At 33.0% G+C, this 14,264-nt stretch overlaps 1 protein-coding gene across 2 annotated transcripts in view; it reads right to left on the bottom strand.

Annotated features, from left to right (window-relative positions):
- Positions 1–14,264, bottom strand: part of LOC145673192 (uncharacterized) — a 473,383-nt gene that overhangs the window by 145,107 nt on the left and 314,012 nt on the right. For both annotated transcript variants that reach the window (XM_081742659.1, XM_081742660.1), the window contains one exon: positions 3,091–3,218. In XM_081742659.1, coding sequence (XP_081598785.1) covers positions 3,091–3,218 — 128 coding nt within the window. The remainder of the gene's footprint in view (positions 1–3,090; positions 3,219–14,264) is intronic.

Below are 14,264 nucleotides of genomic sequence, written 5' to 3'. Positions count from 1 at the left end.
GGTCTATACTTTTTGCCTTATCTTGGTGTCAGGAATTGCCGCCCAAACGTTGTCAGTGTTATTTTGAAACACCCTGTATATAATATTTCCATAATATTAAACAAAAATTAAAATTTAAGTCTTAAATGATATCAATAATCGCATTCCATTGCATATTGTGGTTGTGTCAAGAGTTGGAATGGAACCTTGTTTAGTGTATACGTTAGTGTCAGCTTTATCTTAACAAATGGCGCAGTTATCGTATACAGCATTGAAAACTACGTATGAGAATTCACAATCACTCACAACATTTTTTTTCTTTTCAGCTTGACAAGATACGATCGATTGATACATGTGTCTCATTTCTGGGCTTTCTTTTTTTTACTTTTCATTAAATGCTAACAATTCTGTAGAATTTGAATGCGAAAAAGATTGAGAGAAATGAAACGATGACACTGGTTTCACATGTTAGGCAACGTGCTTCACAATATTGTGTAGCGGGTTGCAGACCTTTGACATTTCGATGAATTGTCCATTTCAGGAATAAAATGTGGATTGAGATGCTGTGTTCTTTCGGCGATGTTTGAACATCCCGCGCGCAAAAATAAATAAATAAATAAATAAAAATAATAAATAAATAAATAAAATAAAATAAAAATAAATAAAAAATAAAATAAAATAAAAATAAAAAAACAAAAAAAAAATCATAGCGCTAAGATTAGCTTCATTTTCTTGAAAAAAATTACTCGTTAATTCAGTCTTTAATTCTAAAACAATTGTTCGTATTTTAATATTAAAATAAATGACACATTCTGCTTTTGTTCACAGGGCCAAACGGAATCTTTTATTGCATTTAAGATTGGATTGCTCGGAGTTTACCATGCCTTTTCAGCAGCAAGGGTATATTAGACGGGATCTACAAGTTTAAAATGTGATCCAAACCACTACTCTGATTCCTATTGTGGACAAGCCTCTAACGGGAATCCACTCAGGACTACACGCATAGGAAATGAAATGAAATCTTTCAGTTTAACGGCCCACGATTATACCCGTTAGGCTAAGGGAGATGGTGATTAAGGGAAGTGAATGATGATGGAATAATTGGTGGGATGAGGTGTGGGAGGAAAGGGGAGTACTCCGACAAAAGAAACACGGACACGATGTTGTCTACCAAAAATTTACTTGGCCGGGAATCGAACTAGGCACCCTACATACCAGTGGAAAGAGCTTTACCACTGAGCCACAGTAACCCCTACACGCATAGGATGCACACATATTTGGCATTTAGTCATTGAATACGTTTGAATTCACGATTCCAAGTCATAAAATGATATTAAATTACTCAAATGTAGTGTCGTTCACGAGTCGAGAAGTACATTTTCAAATTCAAGATGAGAACGGAACGAGGCGAGGCAAGAAATTCTTCGAGTCTCTTGGGAAACACTAGTTCACCCAAGTCTTAGATTTCAAAGGCTTGTTTTAGTGTTATATGGTTCATAGTATAGAAACAACGAATTGATAAAAAAAAAGTTTGTTTAAGAATAATGAGGAATATTTATCAACGTTTATAGATATGAAAGTCATTACACAGTATATTATAATAATAAATGTTTTAAATGTTCTTACATCACAGCTTGCGTGAACCTGTCGTGTCGCGGAAGACTTTTGATAACTTCTAGATGAAATTAAGAAAGTAATCAGGTAATGAATATTGTACATACATCTACAGTAAAAGAATGAGACGAGAAATAATTCTTTGAGAATTGACACGAGACGAGAAAGAATGATTTGAGAATCGAGACGAGACGAGAAATAATTCTTTGAGAATCGAAACGAGACCAAAAAGAATTCTTTGAGAATCGAAACGAGATGGGAAATAATTCTTTGAGAATCGAAACGAAACGAGAAATAATTCTTTGAGAATCGAAACGAGACCAGAAAGAATTCTTTGAGAATCGAAACGAGATGGGAAATAATTCTTTGAGAATCGAAACGAAACGAGAAATAATTCTTTGAGAATCGAGACGAGACGAGAAATAATTCTTTGAGAATCGAGACGAGACGAGAAATAATTCTTTGAGAATCGAAACGAAACGAGAAATAATTCTTTGAGAATCGAAACGAGACCAGAAAGAATTCTTTGAGAATCGAAACGAGATGGGAAAGAATTCTTTGAGAATTGAGACGAGAAGAGAAAGAATTCTTTGAGAATCGAGACGAACCGAGAAATAATTCTTTGAAAATTGAGACGAGACGAGAAAAAATATTTGAGAATAAAGTCGAAACCTACAAAATTTGAAACGAGATTAGAAAACCTTATATCTCGTTCCGTCTCCTCGACAACACGTATTTGGGCAAAAGTTATTATCTAAATATCTTTAAAAGGAAAGCGTTAATTACGCTATGTTTCAAACTGAATATACTAATGAAATGTGTTTCAAAGAAATAATATTTCTCATATTTATTTGAAAGAATACGTATTAGTTATATGTGTTTGAAAGAAAATATATTACTCACATACATTTATAAAAATAGATAAACGAATTTTTTTTTTAAGTTAAATGTTGTTGAGAAAATTTCTCATATACGTTTGAAACAAAAGATTTTATTAAAATATCCTTATTTAACCAAACATGTTCAAAAAATATATGATATTTCTTATCTATGTTTAATAAAGGAAATGAATTAGTCAAATATGATTGAAAGACAATAAACGTCATTGGGTATGTAAGTTGGAAATAAAATGTGCTGTATATTTCAAACAAAATAGTTTCTTTGGTATTTCAGAAGATCCAACATGTTTATATACATATATACAACATTTATATACATATTTTCACATTTTAAAAAATCATAGCTATACAGAAGAAATCATGAAATGGGGGATACTTTTTGCTGCTAAAAGAAATGTTTGCATTTGCCGCATTTGTTAGGTCAATTTGCTCTCAAGAGCTATTGAGTTGAGAAAAGAAACATCTGCTTTTCTTGCGGTCGAGATATAATATGTTTTGTGTGATTTTGGAAAACATGATAACCTACCGGGAATGTTGCTGAGTTACGGAGAAGTCAACGAAGCGAATATCATTGTTACTTCATGCATATTGTACTTACCCGTCTCCTAAACTCTGCGGGGATTCCCCCGGGCAAGCGAGCTACCATCTTCATTGCATCGTGCCATTGTGTAAAGCCACTGTCACCTGGAAATGGTACAACGCTGAATCTCATCCTGGTATCTTGGCCTGAAGGAAAGAGAATACAGTAGAGGAAATTAGAAACTGAAAATTAAAAACATTTTTAAATTATTTTTAATTAAGTTATAAAACGGTGTATAACAAAGTTAAGAGATTTTGACAGAAAGTCAAAGCTAGGTTTTATTCCATGAGGAAACTGAAACAACATTCTTTTTGTTTCTCAGTGTTGATGGTACAGCCATAAGTAAAAATACACACTAGTGCTCTTAAAATTCGAATTATCTCATGTTTTAAATATTCAAAAGATATATTCTTTGAATATCTGTTATTTGATTATTCAAATAATATCTTCTGCGAATACATATTCGTTATTTGAATATTTGAGCAATATATTCTCACAATATTCGTTATTTTAGTATTTGAACAGTATATTTTTCAATATATATTATTTAAATTTTTGAGGAATATATTCTTTCAATATCCATTATTTGAATATGCAAATAATAATATATTCTTCCAATATGCGTTGTTTTAATATTCGGACATTATATTGTTTCAGTGTTTATTTTAACTACTGAGCATTAAATTCTTTCAATGTTACTTGAATAGTCGTATAACACGTTTTTTTTTTAAATATTCCTTATTTGTATAATTGAACAATACATTTTTCCAATATTCGTTATTTGAATTTTGAACAATATATTCTTTCAATATTCATTTTTAAAGTCCAACCATTATGAACCTATCCAAAGGGAGACAGACAGTGATGACGAGATGGATGATAATATCGAGAATCTCGAGAAAATCCCGCAGCAGAAAGTTCACCCTCCTCCCTTTTTTTAATACGAAGATAATGTACCTTTATTGTAATAAAATTAATTATATTTGTTCTTGACTATACATCACATACTACAATTGCAACTGCATTTGTGGTCTGTATGTCAGAATACCCTACCCCTTTCTCTAATAATTTCCGCGCATTGTAATTTATACCACAAACTAACTAACTTTTATCTACATGGATTCTAAGTCCCATTACTTACGGAGCATGATAGTTTTCAGTATTGATGTAATTATAATTAAAGAACTTGCAGAGTTAAGCAAGCATTAATGTGACTCAAGTAACACGTTGTGTCTGTCTTTGAAAAAATATTTTATTTTGTAATATTATGAGTATAGACCAAATTTCTCATTCCTTGACATATATGTACAGTCACCGACAAAAGTTCTTTCCTTTTGGTAAAATATATTTTGGGAATAACGGTGGTATAGCTGGAACGTGCAGAAAATTAACTGAACTTTTTAATTTACTGAAAACTGTGCTTAAATTTTCCTTCTATTCTGAAGTTATTTACGAAACTAATTTCATCAAACGGAAAGTACTTTTGTCGCTGACTGTACTATGCATGAAGTATATTCAAATATGGTAAAAGCGAGATATATCAACGCTGCTTTCAAAGCGAAATTTCTGTTATATAATAACAATGATTTCATTTTAATATATTCCTTTTATACATCAGGCAAAGAGAGAATAATATACATTTATCATCATCATATGGATTCTACCATTATTAGTGAGTCACTTGCCGCAACTGAGAAGCATCTTTGCTTCACACTCTTCTCTAACGATTTTTCTGTTTCGATATCGTCCATTAATTGTAGTCCTCCTTCGCCCCTCTCTCTCTTTCCTGCCACCATACCGGTACCCTCTAGCACGCCCCTCTCGATACAGTTCCTTATTACCTAATGTCTCAACGAGTTTCTCTCCTCTTCTCAATAATATTTTAAATATTTATTTTCTCTCTCATCATTTCTAACACCCTTTCGTTCGTTTTTTTTTCGACCCAGCTAATTCTATTCATTCTTCTCCACCCCGACATTTCAAAAACTTTCAGTTGTTTTTTTCTTAAATCATTTTTGCGAAATTTTCATGTTTCTGACTCATACAGTAGTGTACTCCACATGAAACATTTCGTAAGTCTTTTTCTCAACTCTTTATTCAAGATCTACAAAACAGACCTTTCTTTCTCCTATATGATTCTTTCACCATTCCTATCTTTGCTTTTATATATAGGTTTACATTTAGGTTTTCTCTTTTTTACTAAAAATCGCTACATTCTCTTTTCAATTATATTTGCCTAACAGAAATGTAGACGTTCGGCGAGTGTATGTTTAATCCATTGGAATGGTGTCTTCGTAAATCACTGATAGCACTACATTTTTCCTATATATAATATTACAAGGAAAATATGTTTATTTGTAAGATTTTTTTTAAATAATTATATTTAATGTATAAATTGTTATTTTAATATTTTCGAAAGCATATCATTTTAATGTGTACAGTACGTGGGATCTTAATATGTTCTGATTTGATGAAAATAATTATGTAAATTAAGTGGACTGAAATCAGTGACGGATCTAGGCTGCGCCGGGGAGGCCTAGGCCCCCCAGTTTTTTGAGTGACAAAAGTAATTTAAGCTATTATTTATATATTTCTGAAAAATTATAGTAAACATGATATACCTATCATAGTCTGGGGTCGTCTGGGGTCCATCCGAAAATGCGTGTTTCAGAATCCTGAGGTGATTCCACAACAATTTTTATAGAAGGAGTTTGACTACGGGCCTATGATATAAAGTACTCTCCAACTACCTCCATAAAAAATGTTGCGTGAGTAACTTAGGATTCTAAAACATGTATTTTTGGATAAAGCACATACTAGTTCCTAAGTGAAGTCTTGACCTGACTACAGTAGATCCCATAGTTTTGGAGCTATGAACCTTTAAAATTTATTTTTTCATGTTTTTGGCAGCCTAGAACACGTAAACAATGGGGTTTTCGCCCTATGTTTATTGGAACGTTTTTGTTTGTTTTACTCTCAGGAATCACTCTTCTGTTTTTGTACAACGAATTTAGCGCAATACATTATGGGTGTGGGTGTGGGTGGGTATGTGTACGAAAAAAGAGAGAGAAGATAGTGTAATTATTAATATAGGCTATATAACTAAGCTGCATTTGCTAATGTTAGTTAAAAGTAAACCATTATAACATGATACCATATACAGCGTTTATAAGCGGATTTGAATAAAGCATGAATAGGTTTCTACTAATACTTATACTATATACTCGTAACGGCGAATGAAATCACTACATCAAAAGCAGCTTTAATATTATTTTTTTAAAACAAACTTCCTTTATATAAAAAAAACAAACTTTTCAATGCCATTTCAAGCGGACTAACTCTGTTTTGTATATGTGTTAAGGAAATTCTTTATTATATTAATGCATTACACGTAAATAAACCCGAAAAAGTAAATAAAAACATGTTACTACTGTTAGTATAATCGGATATCTAATACAGATCCTCATCTTTTCATTTAAAACGCTATCTACGATAGAAAAATATAGACACTCAGATTATTTTTTCCTCATATATTGTGCATTCATTTAAATATAACTTCCTATTAATTTTTGCTTTTCCTTAGGACAATAAAACATAACATATATTCAAATTTATTCTTTCATATAAACCCATCATATAGCCTTTCAGCTACGAAGAAATTGAAACAGATTGCAATATGCTATACTAAAGCAAATAAAGGATTAGCAAATTCAGATTTTCATGAAATACTCTGAAAAAACAAATTTAATACAAAAATCAGACGATTCCTCTTTCTTCAATGTTATATTAATCCGATACAGCTATCCTCTGCGCCGCTTATAAGTTATTTATTTTTTTCGGAAGTTTAATAACTAAAGCAGGGTAAATAAAAACGCTTATATCTATTTATACTATAATTTGACACACACACACACACATACACACACACACACACACACACATATATATATATATATATATATATATATATATATATATATATATATATATATATATATACACCCTCCATTCCAAAAGAAACCGAACTTTTGAAAACAAATAGTATCACTAGTGCCATCTGTTGTAATATTTTACCGGTAGATGGCGTAGTCCCTCATTGACAACTGGTATAAATGTCATGACATTTGGATGCACGGCAACAAAGTTATTGCGTTTCAACTGTCAGTGTGTTGTGTACATCGGTCGGAAAATGAGTTTCAAACAACGAGCTGCAATTGAGTTTTGTGTTAAACTGGGTAAAACTTTTAGTGAAACGCACCAAATGCTACAAAATGCATATGGTGATGAGTGTCTATCCCGTACGCAAGTTTACGAGTGGTTCAGGCGATTCAAATCGGGTAGAGAGACGCTGGATGATGACGAAAGATCAGGCCGTCCCAGAACCGGATTATCGGAAGAAAACATCGAAAAAGTGCGTGAATTCATCAAACATAACAAAAAATCGTCGGTGAAAGTTATTGAAATGGAATTAGGCATTCCTGAAACAACCGCATACCGCATTTTGACCGAAGTTTTGGGCCTTAAGGTTAATTCGCGGTTTGTACCACACAAACTCACCGAAGACCAAAAAGTTGATCGAATTGCGCATTGCAAAGACATCGTTAAGTGCTCGGCAGGATCGAAACTTCTTGAAATCGATTGTAACTGGTGACGAGACGTGGTGTTTTGAATATGAGCCCGAAACAAAGCGGCAAAGTGCTGAATGGAGAGCGCCGGATGAAGGAACACCCAAAAAAAGTCGCTTGGTGAAGTCAAAAGTTAAGGTGATGCTGATTTGTTTTTACGATTCAAAAGGAATTATCCACAAAGAATTTGTTCAGCCCGGCCAGACAGTCACTGGAGAGTTTTACTTAGGCGTCATGAAGCGTTTGCTGGCAAGAATTCGTCGTATTCGGCCCGAATATCGCGAAATCGGCAGTTGGACTCTTTTGGACGATAATGCACCATCACATCGTTCGCGACTTGTAACTGAATTTTTGGTCAAAAATCACATTATTCGGTTGCATCATCCGCCCTATTCACCAGATCTCGCTCCGTGCGATTTCTATCTGTTCCCGAAACTGCATTTGTCAATGAAAGGAAAGCGGCACGCATCGATTGATGCCATTGAGAAGGCGACGACCGCCGTCCTAAAGACCATTCCAATAAAGGACATGGAGAAGTCGTTTGACAACTTGTTGGAGCGTGCAAATATGTGTATCGATGCAGAAGGGGAATACATTGATTAATAAAAATGATTTGTTCCAAAATGTACATAGCTTTTTTTGTTTTTTTAAAACGTTCGGTTTCTTTTGGAATGGAGGGTGTATATATGAGTGTGTGTGAAGTGAACGAAGTTTCTTCGTGAGTTTCTGAGATTAACTGTTAGAAATGAATTAAAAACCCTTTATTGAATCATCATCATATAACACAGAGAAATAAAGAATTATTTTCCACGACAGTGCTTAATATACACAGAGAAAAAAAAAACGTATGTGGGTAGGTAAAAACGTAGGTTACTTGTGTAAATTCTCTAGTTTTGCACTTACGAGCCTGCCTTACTAAAAATAATACGAAATTTACCATTTTCTTTTGCTTGATTATTCATCACTGAAAGGAGATAATGAAATGCAAGTTACCACAATCATAGATAATGCTATTCTACAACAGAAAATATGAACCTGAAGAATGATCAGTGTTGCAATCCATAAAAATTACAGTGTTGCCAGAAAAACAATTTCCCTAAAATCTAAGTTAACATAGCAAGTAGAGGAATTAATTCAACTGCATTTGATTACGTATCATGTTGGTTTGGTTTCTTGTGAACTTCTTTTTAATTAACATTATTATTTAGTTTTAATAACTGTATGTTAAAACTATTTTGTTTATTACAAACTAAATACTACTATTATTTAAAAAAAGTAGTTCACAGGAAACCAAAACAATACGATACGTAACCAAATGCAGTTGAGTTTCTTCCTCTACTCGCTGCGTTAACTTAGATTTTTAGGGAAATTTTCTGGCAACACTGTAATTTCTATGAATGGCAACACTGAACATTCTTCAGGTTCATATTTTCTGTTGTAGAATAGCATTATCTATGATTGTGGTAACTTGCATTTCATTATCTCCTTTCACTGATTAATAAACAAGGAAAGGAAAAATGATAAATTTTGTATTATTTTTAGAAAAGGCAGGCTCTTAACGTAGACAATAGGTACAGTCTTGCAGAACACATATAACTGAAAACGTATGTTTTATAATACTTTCCGTACAGGTGTTCTATCTATACGCACTTTCCGTATGAAACAAAAAATGTATACAGATGATAAGGTTCATACATACAGATGGACGTATATAACATATAACTGACGTCAGTAACTTATTTAAAAGTATGTAATATACGGAAGACTGTCAGATGTCAAACACCCTGCAGCGACATGATATAATATCGAAGAGGAAAAAAGAAAGTACGTATGTGGCATATGGATAACGTATGCTCGATACAGATTTCCGTATTAAACTTACGGATCCTGTATATAAAATAGTTAGGCTAGTATAAATAAAGAATATCAGTGCAGTAGCGTAGTTATTTTACTATTATGTGATAGTGAATTTATCTGTTGTTAGATTGATTCAATTTTTCAAAAACAGAAGTTCATTTATTTCGAATTCTCCAAGCTGTTAGTGATTAAACGTCCAGGTCTCACGGTAGGATAATGCTGTCAGTAGGGCAGAAGTATTATTATATGTTGCGATTATAATTTTTTGTTATTATATTTTCTTATATTATATAATTCTTATTTTTTCGAATTTATATATTAGTTACAATAAGGCATTACAAATAGTAAAGTTAATAAAGAATAAGAAATATTTCAAAAACATTATACGAATGTCTTGGAAAAGGACATAAATTGCATTCGAATAAACTATACTACATATATTTAATTATACTAGAGTTACTTATAAAGTAAATTAAGATTTTTTTTTTTTAAAAAAAGTACACTCTTTCATGTGTTCTACGACGGATCTGGCTTCAAAGCTGATAACGAAGAAGCATTAGAATGTACCAATCAGGTTTACGGTAGGGTTTATGTCTTCCTCCTATATGAAAAGGCAATTACACCCTGCTGCCATTACGAGAAACCATTTATTTTCACAACTTCTATATGTATATATGCGTACTACCCGTAGGACGTGTAACACACATATATTAATAAAATATTGTTATCCCAGTTCGTTTAAAGTTACTTTAGTAACCACCAAATCTTACCACGATTATTATTTCAATAAATTAAACTGTTAAACTTTGTATTTCCTTAATACTTATCATTCATTTCGCAGAAATTAAAAATCCACTTTAATCAACTATGGCTTTCTCACTTGTTATATCTTTAACAGCATAAATAAAACAAGTTTAAACAAGTCTGGCCACAAGCTCTGTTATCATAAGGTACCGGACTATTGTCCTCGTTGCCTATAACTAAATATACAGAAACATTATCTTTGCAGATGCTATGTTCTTCTGGTATAACACTTGGGCATTCTTTCATTAGAGATATATAGTGACGTAAAGAATATTGTAGTAGAATATATACACTTGAAAATAAAATAAGATAAAATAGTCACTCCTATCATATTTATAGAAGCCTACTTCTGAACGGATGAAGTAGAGGAGAGCTCTCTTGTTGGTAACTGGTTACCGTATTCGGGAAACCTCCCTTTTGAGAGTTCATTTGGATCAAACCCACGTTAAGCTGCAGGTCCACGTCTCATATAGTCTCGTGCTGAAAGGGACTATCCTTAATAAAACCGAATACGAGGCAGAGTACTACGATTATTTTAAAGCCCTTCTGCAATCCATTACAGTTATATTCTTTTTTTTTTTTAAAAAAAAGTATCTTTTACTAAATCTAACATTATTAGATAAAAAAATAAAAGAGTAATAAATTTCAATTTCCTAATAAAAACTACTTAACTATCCAATTAATATAATAATATACTTTACACTGTAATTTATACTGTATACCGTACATCAACATGTAAAAAAAAAAAAAAAAAAAAAAAAAAGCTCGCGTATCTATTAAGTGCAACTGCCTAGTGTTTCCTCTGAGATGAGACGAGACGGGAAATAATGTTTTCTCGTCTCATATCATAATTTTCTTTTGTGGAATTTTCATCTCGTCTCGATTTTGAGAACCCCTTTTCCATCTTGTCCCGTTTTCTAAATTTATGTACAAAATTTATGCCCTAGTTTTCCTCTCTGTTTCCTCAAGTTATCAGAATACTTTCAGGTAATGAGAAATCCACAAAGGATAGGATATGACAACATTTAAACAATATTTATTATTGAAACATATTGTATAATCATTGCCGGATTAAAGGGTGTGCACCGGAGCACGTGCATCCCCCATTCGTTGTAAATATACGGCTTAAAAGAAAGAAGAGTTTTGCAAAAACAATATTTTAAGTCGATTTTGTGAAGGTTGAAGGAAAAGGATTCACCAAACAAGGCAATATAATTTTGTCAAGTATGGAAGAAACAGAAGCCAGGAAGAGAGAAGAACAATTTTTCCTGCATATCGCTTGCTACCGTTTTTAAAATACCACCCCCCCGTTCTATATATTAGCGTTGTTAGGTGTAAAGAATATTGTCATATGTCACTTTGAGAGATGAGACTTTTTTTTTTGTAGTTATGGTGCACCCCCTCAGAAAATTCTGGACCCGATCCTGTATGTAATGACTTGCATATCTTTAAACCGATAATTGATAAATGTTCCTCACTGTGTTCATACAATAACTTTATCAATTTAATTTTTTTTTTTTACTATGAATCATTTAACACCAAAAGCTGTTTGAAATCTACTACTTAGGTGAACTAATATTCTCCATAAGGTTCAAAAGATTCATCGTCTCGTCTCGTTTCTGAGGTGAGATGAGAAATTTCTTGTGTAGTAGGCAGCACTACAAATAATTCATCTACGAATATTCACTCATAGAAATCCTTGTGTCTTAGCCGGATGAATATCGATTCAGATGAACAGTCAGAAATAATATTAAGTACAGGTTGGAGGTATAAGAAATGATAGCTCCAACCTTATACTTAATATTGTTTCTGACTATACAAGTAATAAATACATAGTTACACACTTATTCCACACATGGTATCGCTAATCCCAATTCTCAACCTATCCTTTCATTTCAGCTCTTAAATTCCAGTTTGCCATATACATTTTAGGTACCATAGGTGAAAAATTGACCATCCTATTTCCGCTTTGGTGTTTTAGTGCCTCTAATTTGTTATGAAAGAGTAAGTGCGCTCGAAACTGTTTTCGAACGGAACATCCAGACATAGAAACTAACTCACGTTGTATGTTACGACAAGGTTTCTCAACTTGGGTGTCGCGACTCGTAGGAGGGTCGCGAAAGGTTTTTATGGGGGTCGCGAAGATAAGTGGAAAGGATAATTAGAATTTAAATACAGAAAAATATTTTTAAATATTACTTTGAATTTTGTTCTGACAGGCATATTTTTATTTTTATACATACTGTTAAGAACAATAATAATAATAAAAACAGGTCTACTAAATATTTTCAACAGATGCAGAGTTGTTTAAAAATGTACGATATGAAACTAATGAGAACTGCATATTGAAATACCAGAAAAATGCAAATGCACCAAAAGCTGCATATAAAATACAAATAAAATTGAAAGCTAATGAGATACCTGAGCATGGTGTGCTTTCACCAGTGTTGCAATGTCCGGTTCAATCTTCGTGACTCGCATTGTCAAGTCATTTTCAATTGATAAACGATTTTTTGTGCTTGTTTTAATGCTTATCATAGAAGAAAAAAACACTTTCGCATAGGTACGATGTACCAAATTGAATTGTTACTTTTAAAGCAGCAGGTGCCAAACCAGAATATTCTTCTTCTCTCCTCTTCAGTAAGAATCTGTTCAAGTCTTCGTTACAGAAAACCAGTTGTAAGGACTTGGCGGTTTTAATTCATTCGCTTTTAGGGAAGTTATTGTATCCATTATGGATTCTACTGTTATAGAAATAGATGGATATCGTGAGATCTCCGCAATAGGTATATTAAAAATCCCATACAAGCTTATTACAAACCAGAAAAAGGGGATCGCTGGCAAGAGGATGTGCTAAAATGGGGGTCGTGATAGGAATTAGGTTGAGAACCACTGCTTTACGACAATTTTTCTAACCTTTTTTGACTCACTTAACGCTCCGACATCGCGACCAGCTCATTTAATGTTCTGTTAGATTAGAAATGAGAATTGTTGTTGCATTGCAGGTATTGAGTGGTGCATCTCTTTGGGAATTGATTTTAAAATAATCTTATAATATTCATAGTTCAAGATAAAATGTGTCATGTAAAGTCAGACTTATGGCTCTTATGTATGGGATAAAATTTATTTTCGAATTCTAAGGTTTCACCACATGCCCATGATTCTGCACTACACAGGGGTTGAGAAAGGTTAGCTTAAGGAAACTGAGTGTTCGTCGCCAAAGAAACAAAACATTTTCATAGGATTCAATCGTGTCTGAAGTCAATCAATTCACACTGAATTATTATTACTTCGTTGCCGAAGGTACAGTTTTATATTATTATCCTACCTTCTTGTTGGTCTTTCCAAAGATTTCTTTCCTCTTAGCCTTAATGCCTAAGATCCTATGCACTTTGGACGTACTACCTATGTTGGCGATGTATCCCACTCATCTTTGAGATCTATTCTTTATTATTCATATGATACAAGTATATCTGATCTATACCTTTTAGCATCTTCAGAGTAGTACAACCTTCTAAATTAACCCGTTAGTTTATTCCATTTCGTGCCAAATAAGAGAGGCAATCGAGAAGAAAACAAGATCCGTATTGGCGTGAAAACCAAGTGACAAATTATGTATGTAAAAGATTTATGTAGAAACTAAATACTTTACTGTATGTTTCAGCTTATTCGCCACACACATTCTATATCATTTATCATGGCATAATACCAAGTTTTCTGTATCGACATTGTTCTGTTACCGTCAATGTGTTCCGATCATGTATAACAGCGTCTTCTAGTTTGACAATGCTTTCCGGAAAGAAGAAACATTCGACTGTAGAATGCAGCATATGTCACCTGCGTATTTTTGAAATACACTGAACTCTAGCCATAAGGCATTATGAACGGGGTTACGCTTGGCAACAA

This window comes from Thermobia domestica, chromosome 16, assembly GCF_964235325.1.
Source record: "Thermobia domestica chromosome 16, izTheDome1.hap1.1, whole genome shotgun sequence".
In the NCBI taxonomy this organism is placed as follows: Eukaryota; Metazoa; Arthropoda; class Insecta; order Zygentoma; family Lepismatidae; genus Thermobia; species Thermobia domestica.
The sequence above is the reverse complement of the archived record's forward strand: the minus strand, read 5'-3'. Positions and strand labels throughout refer to the sequence as shown.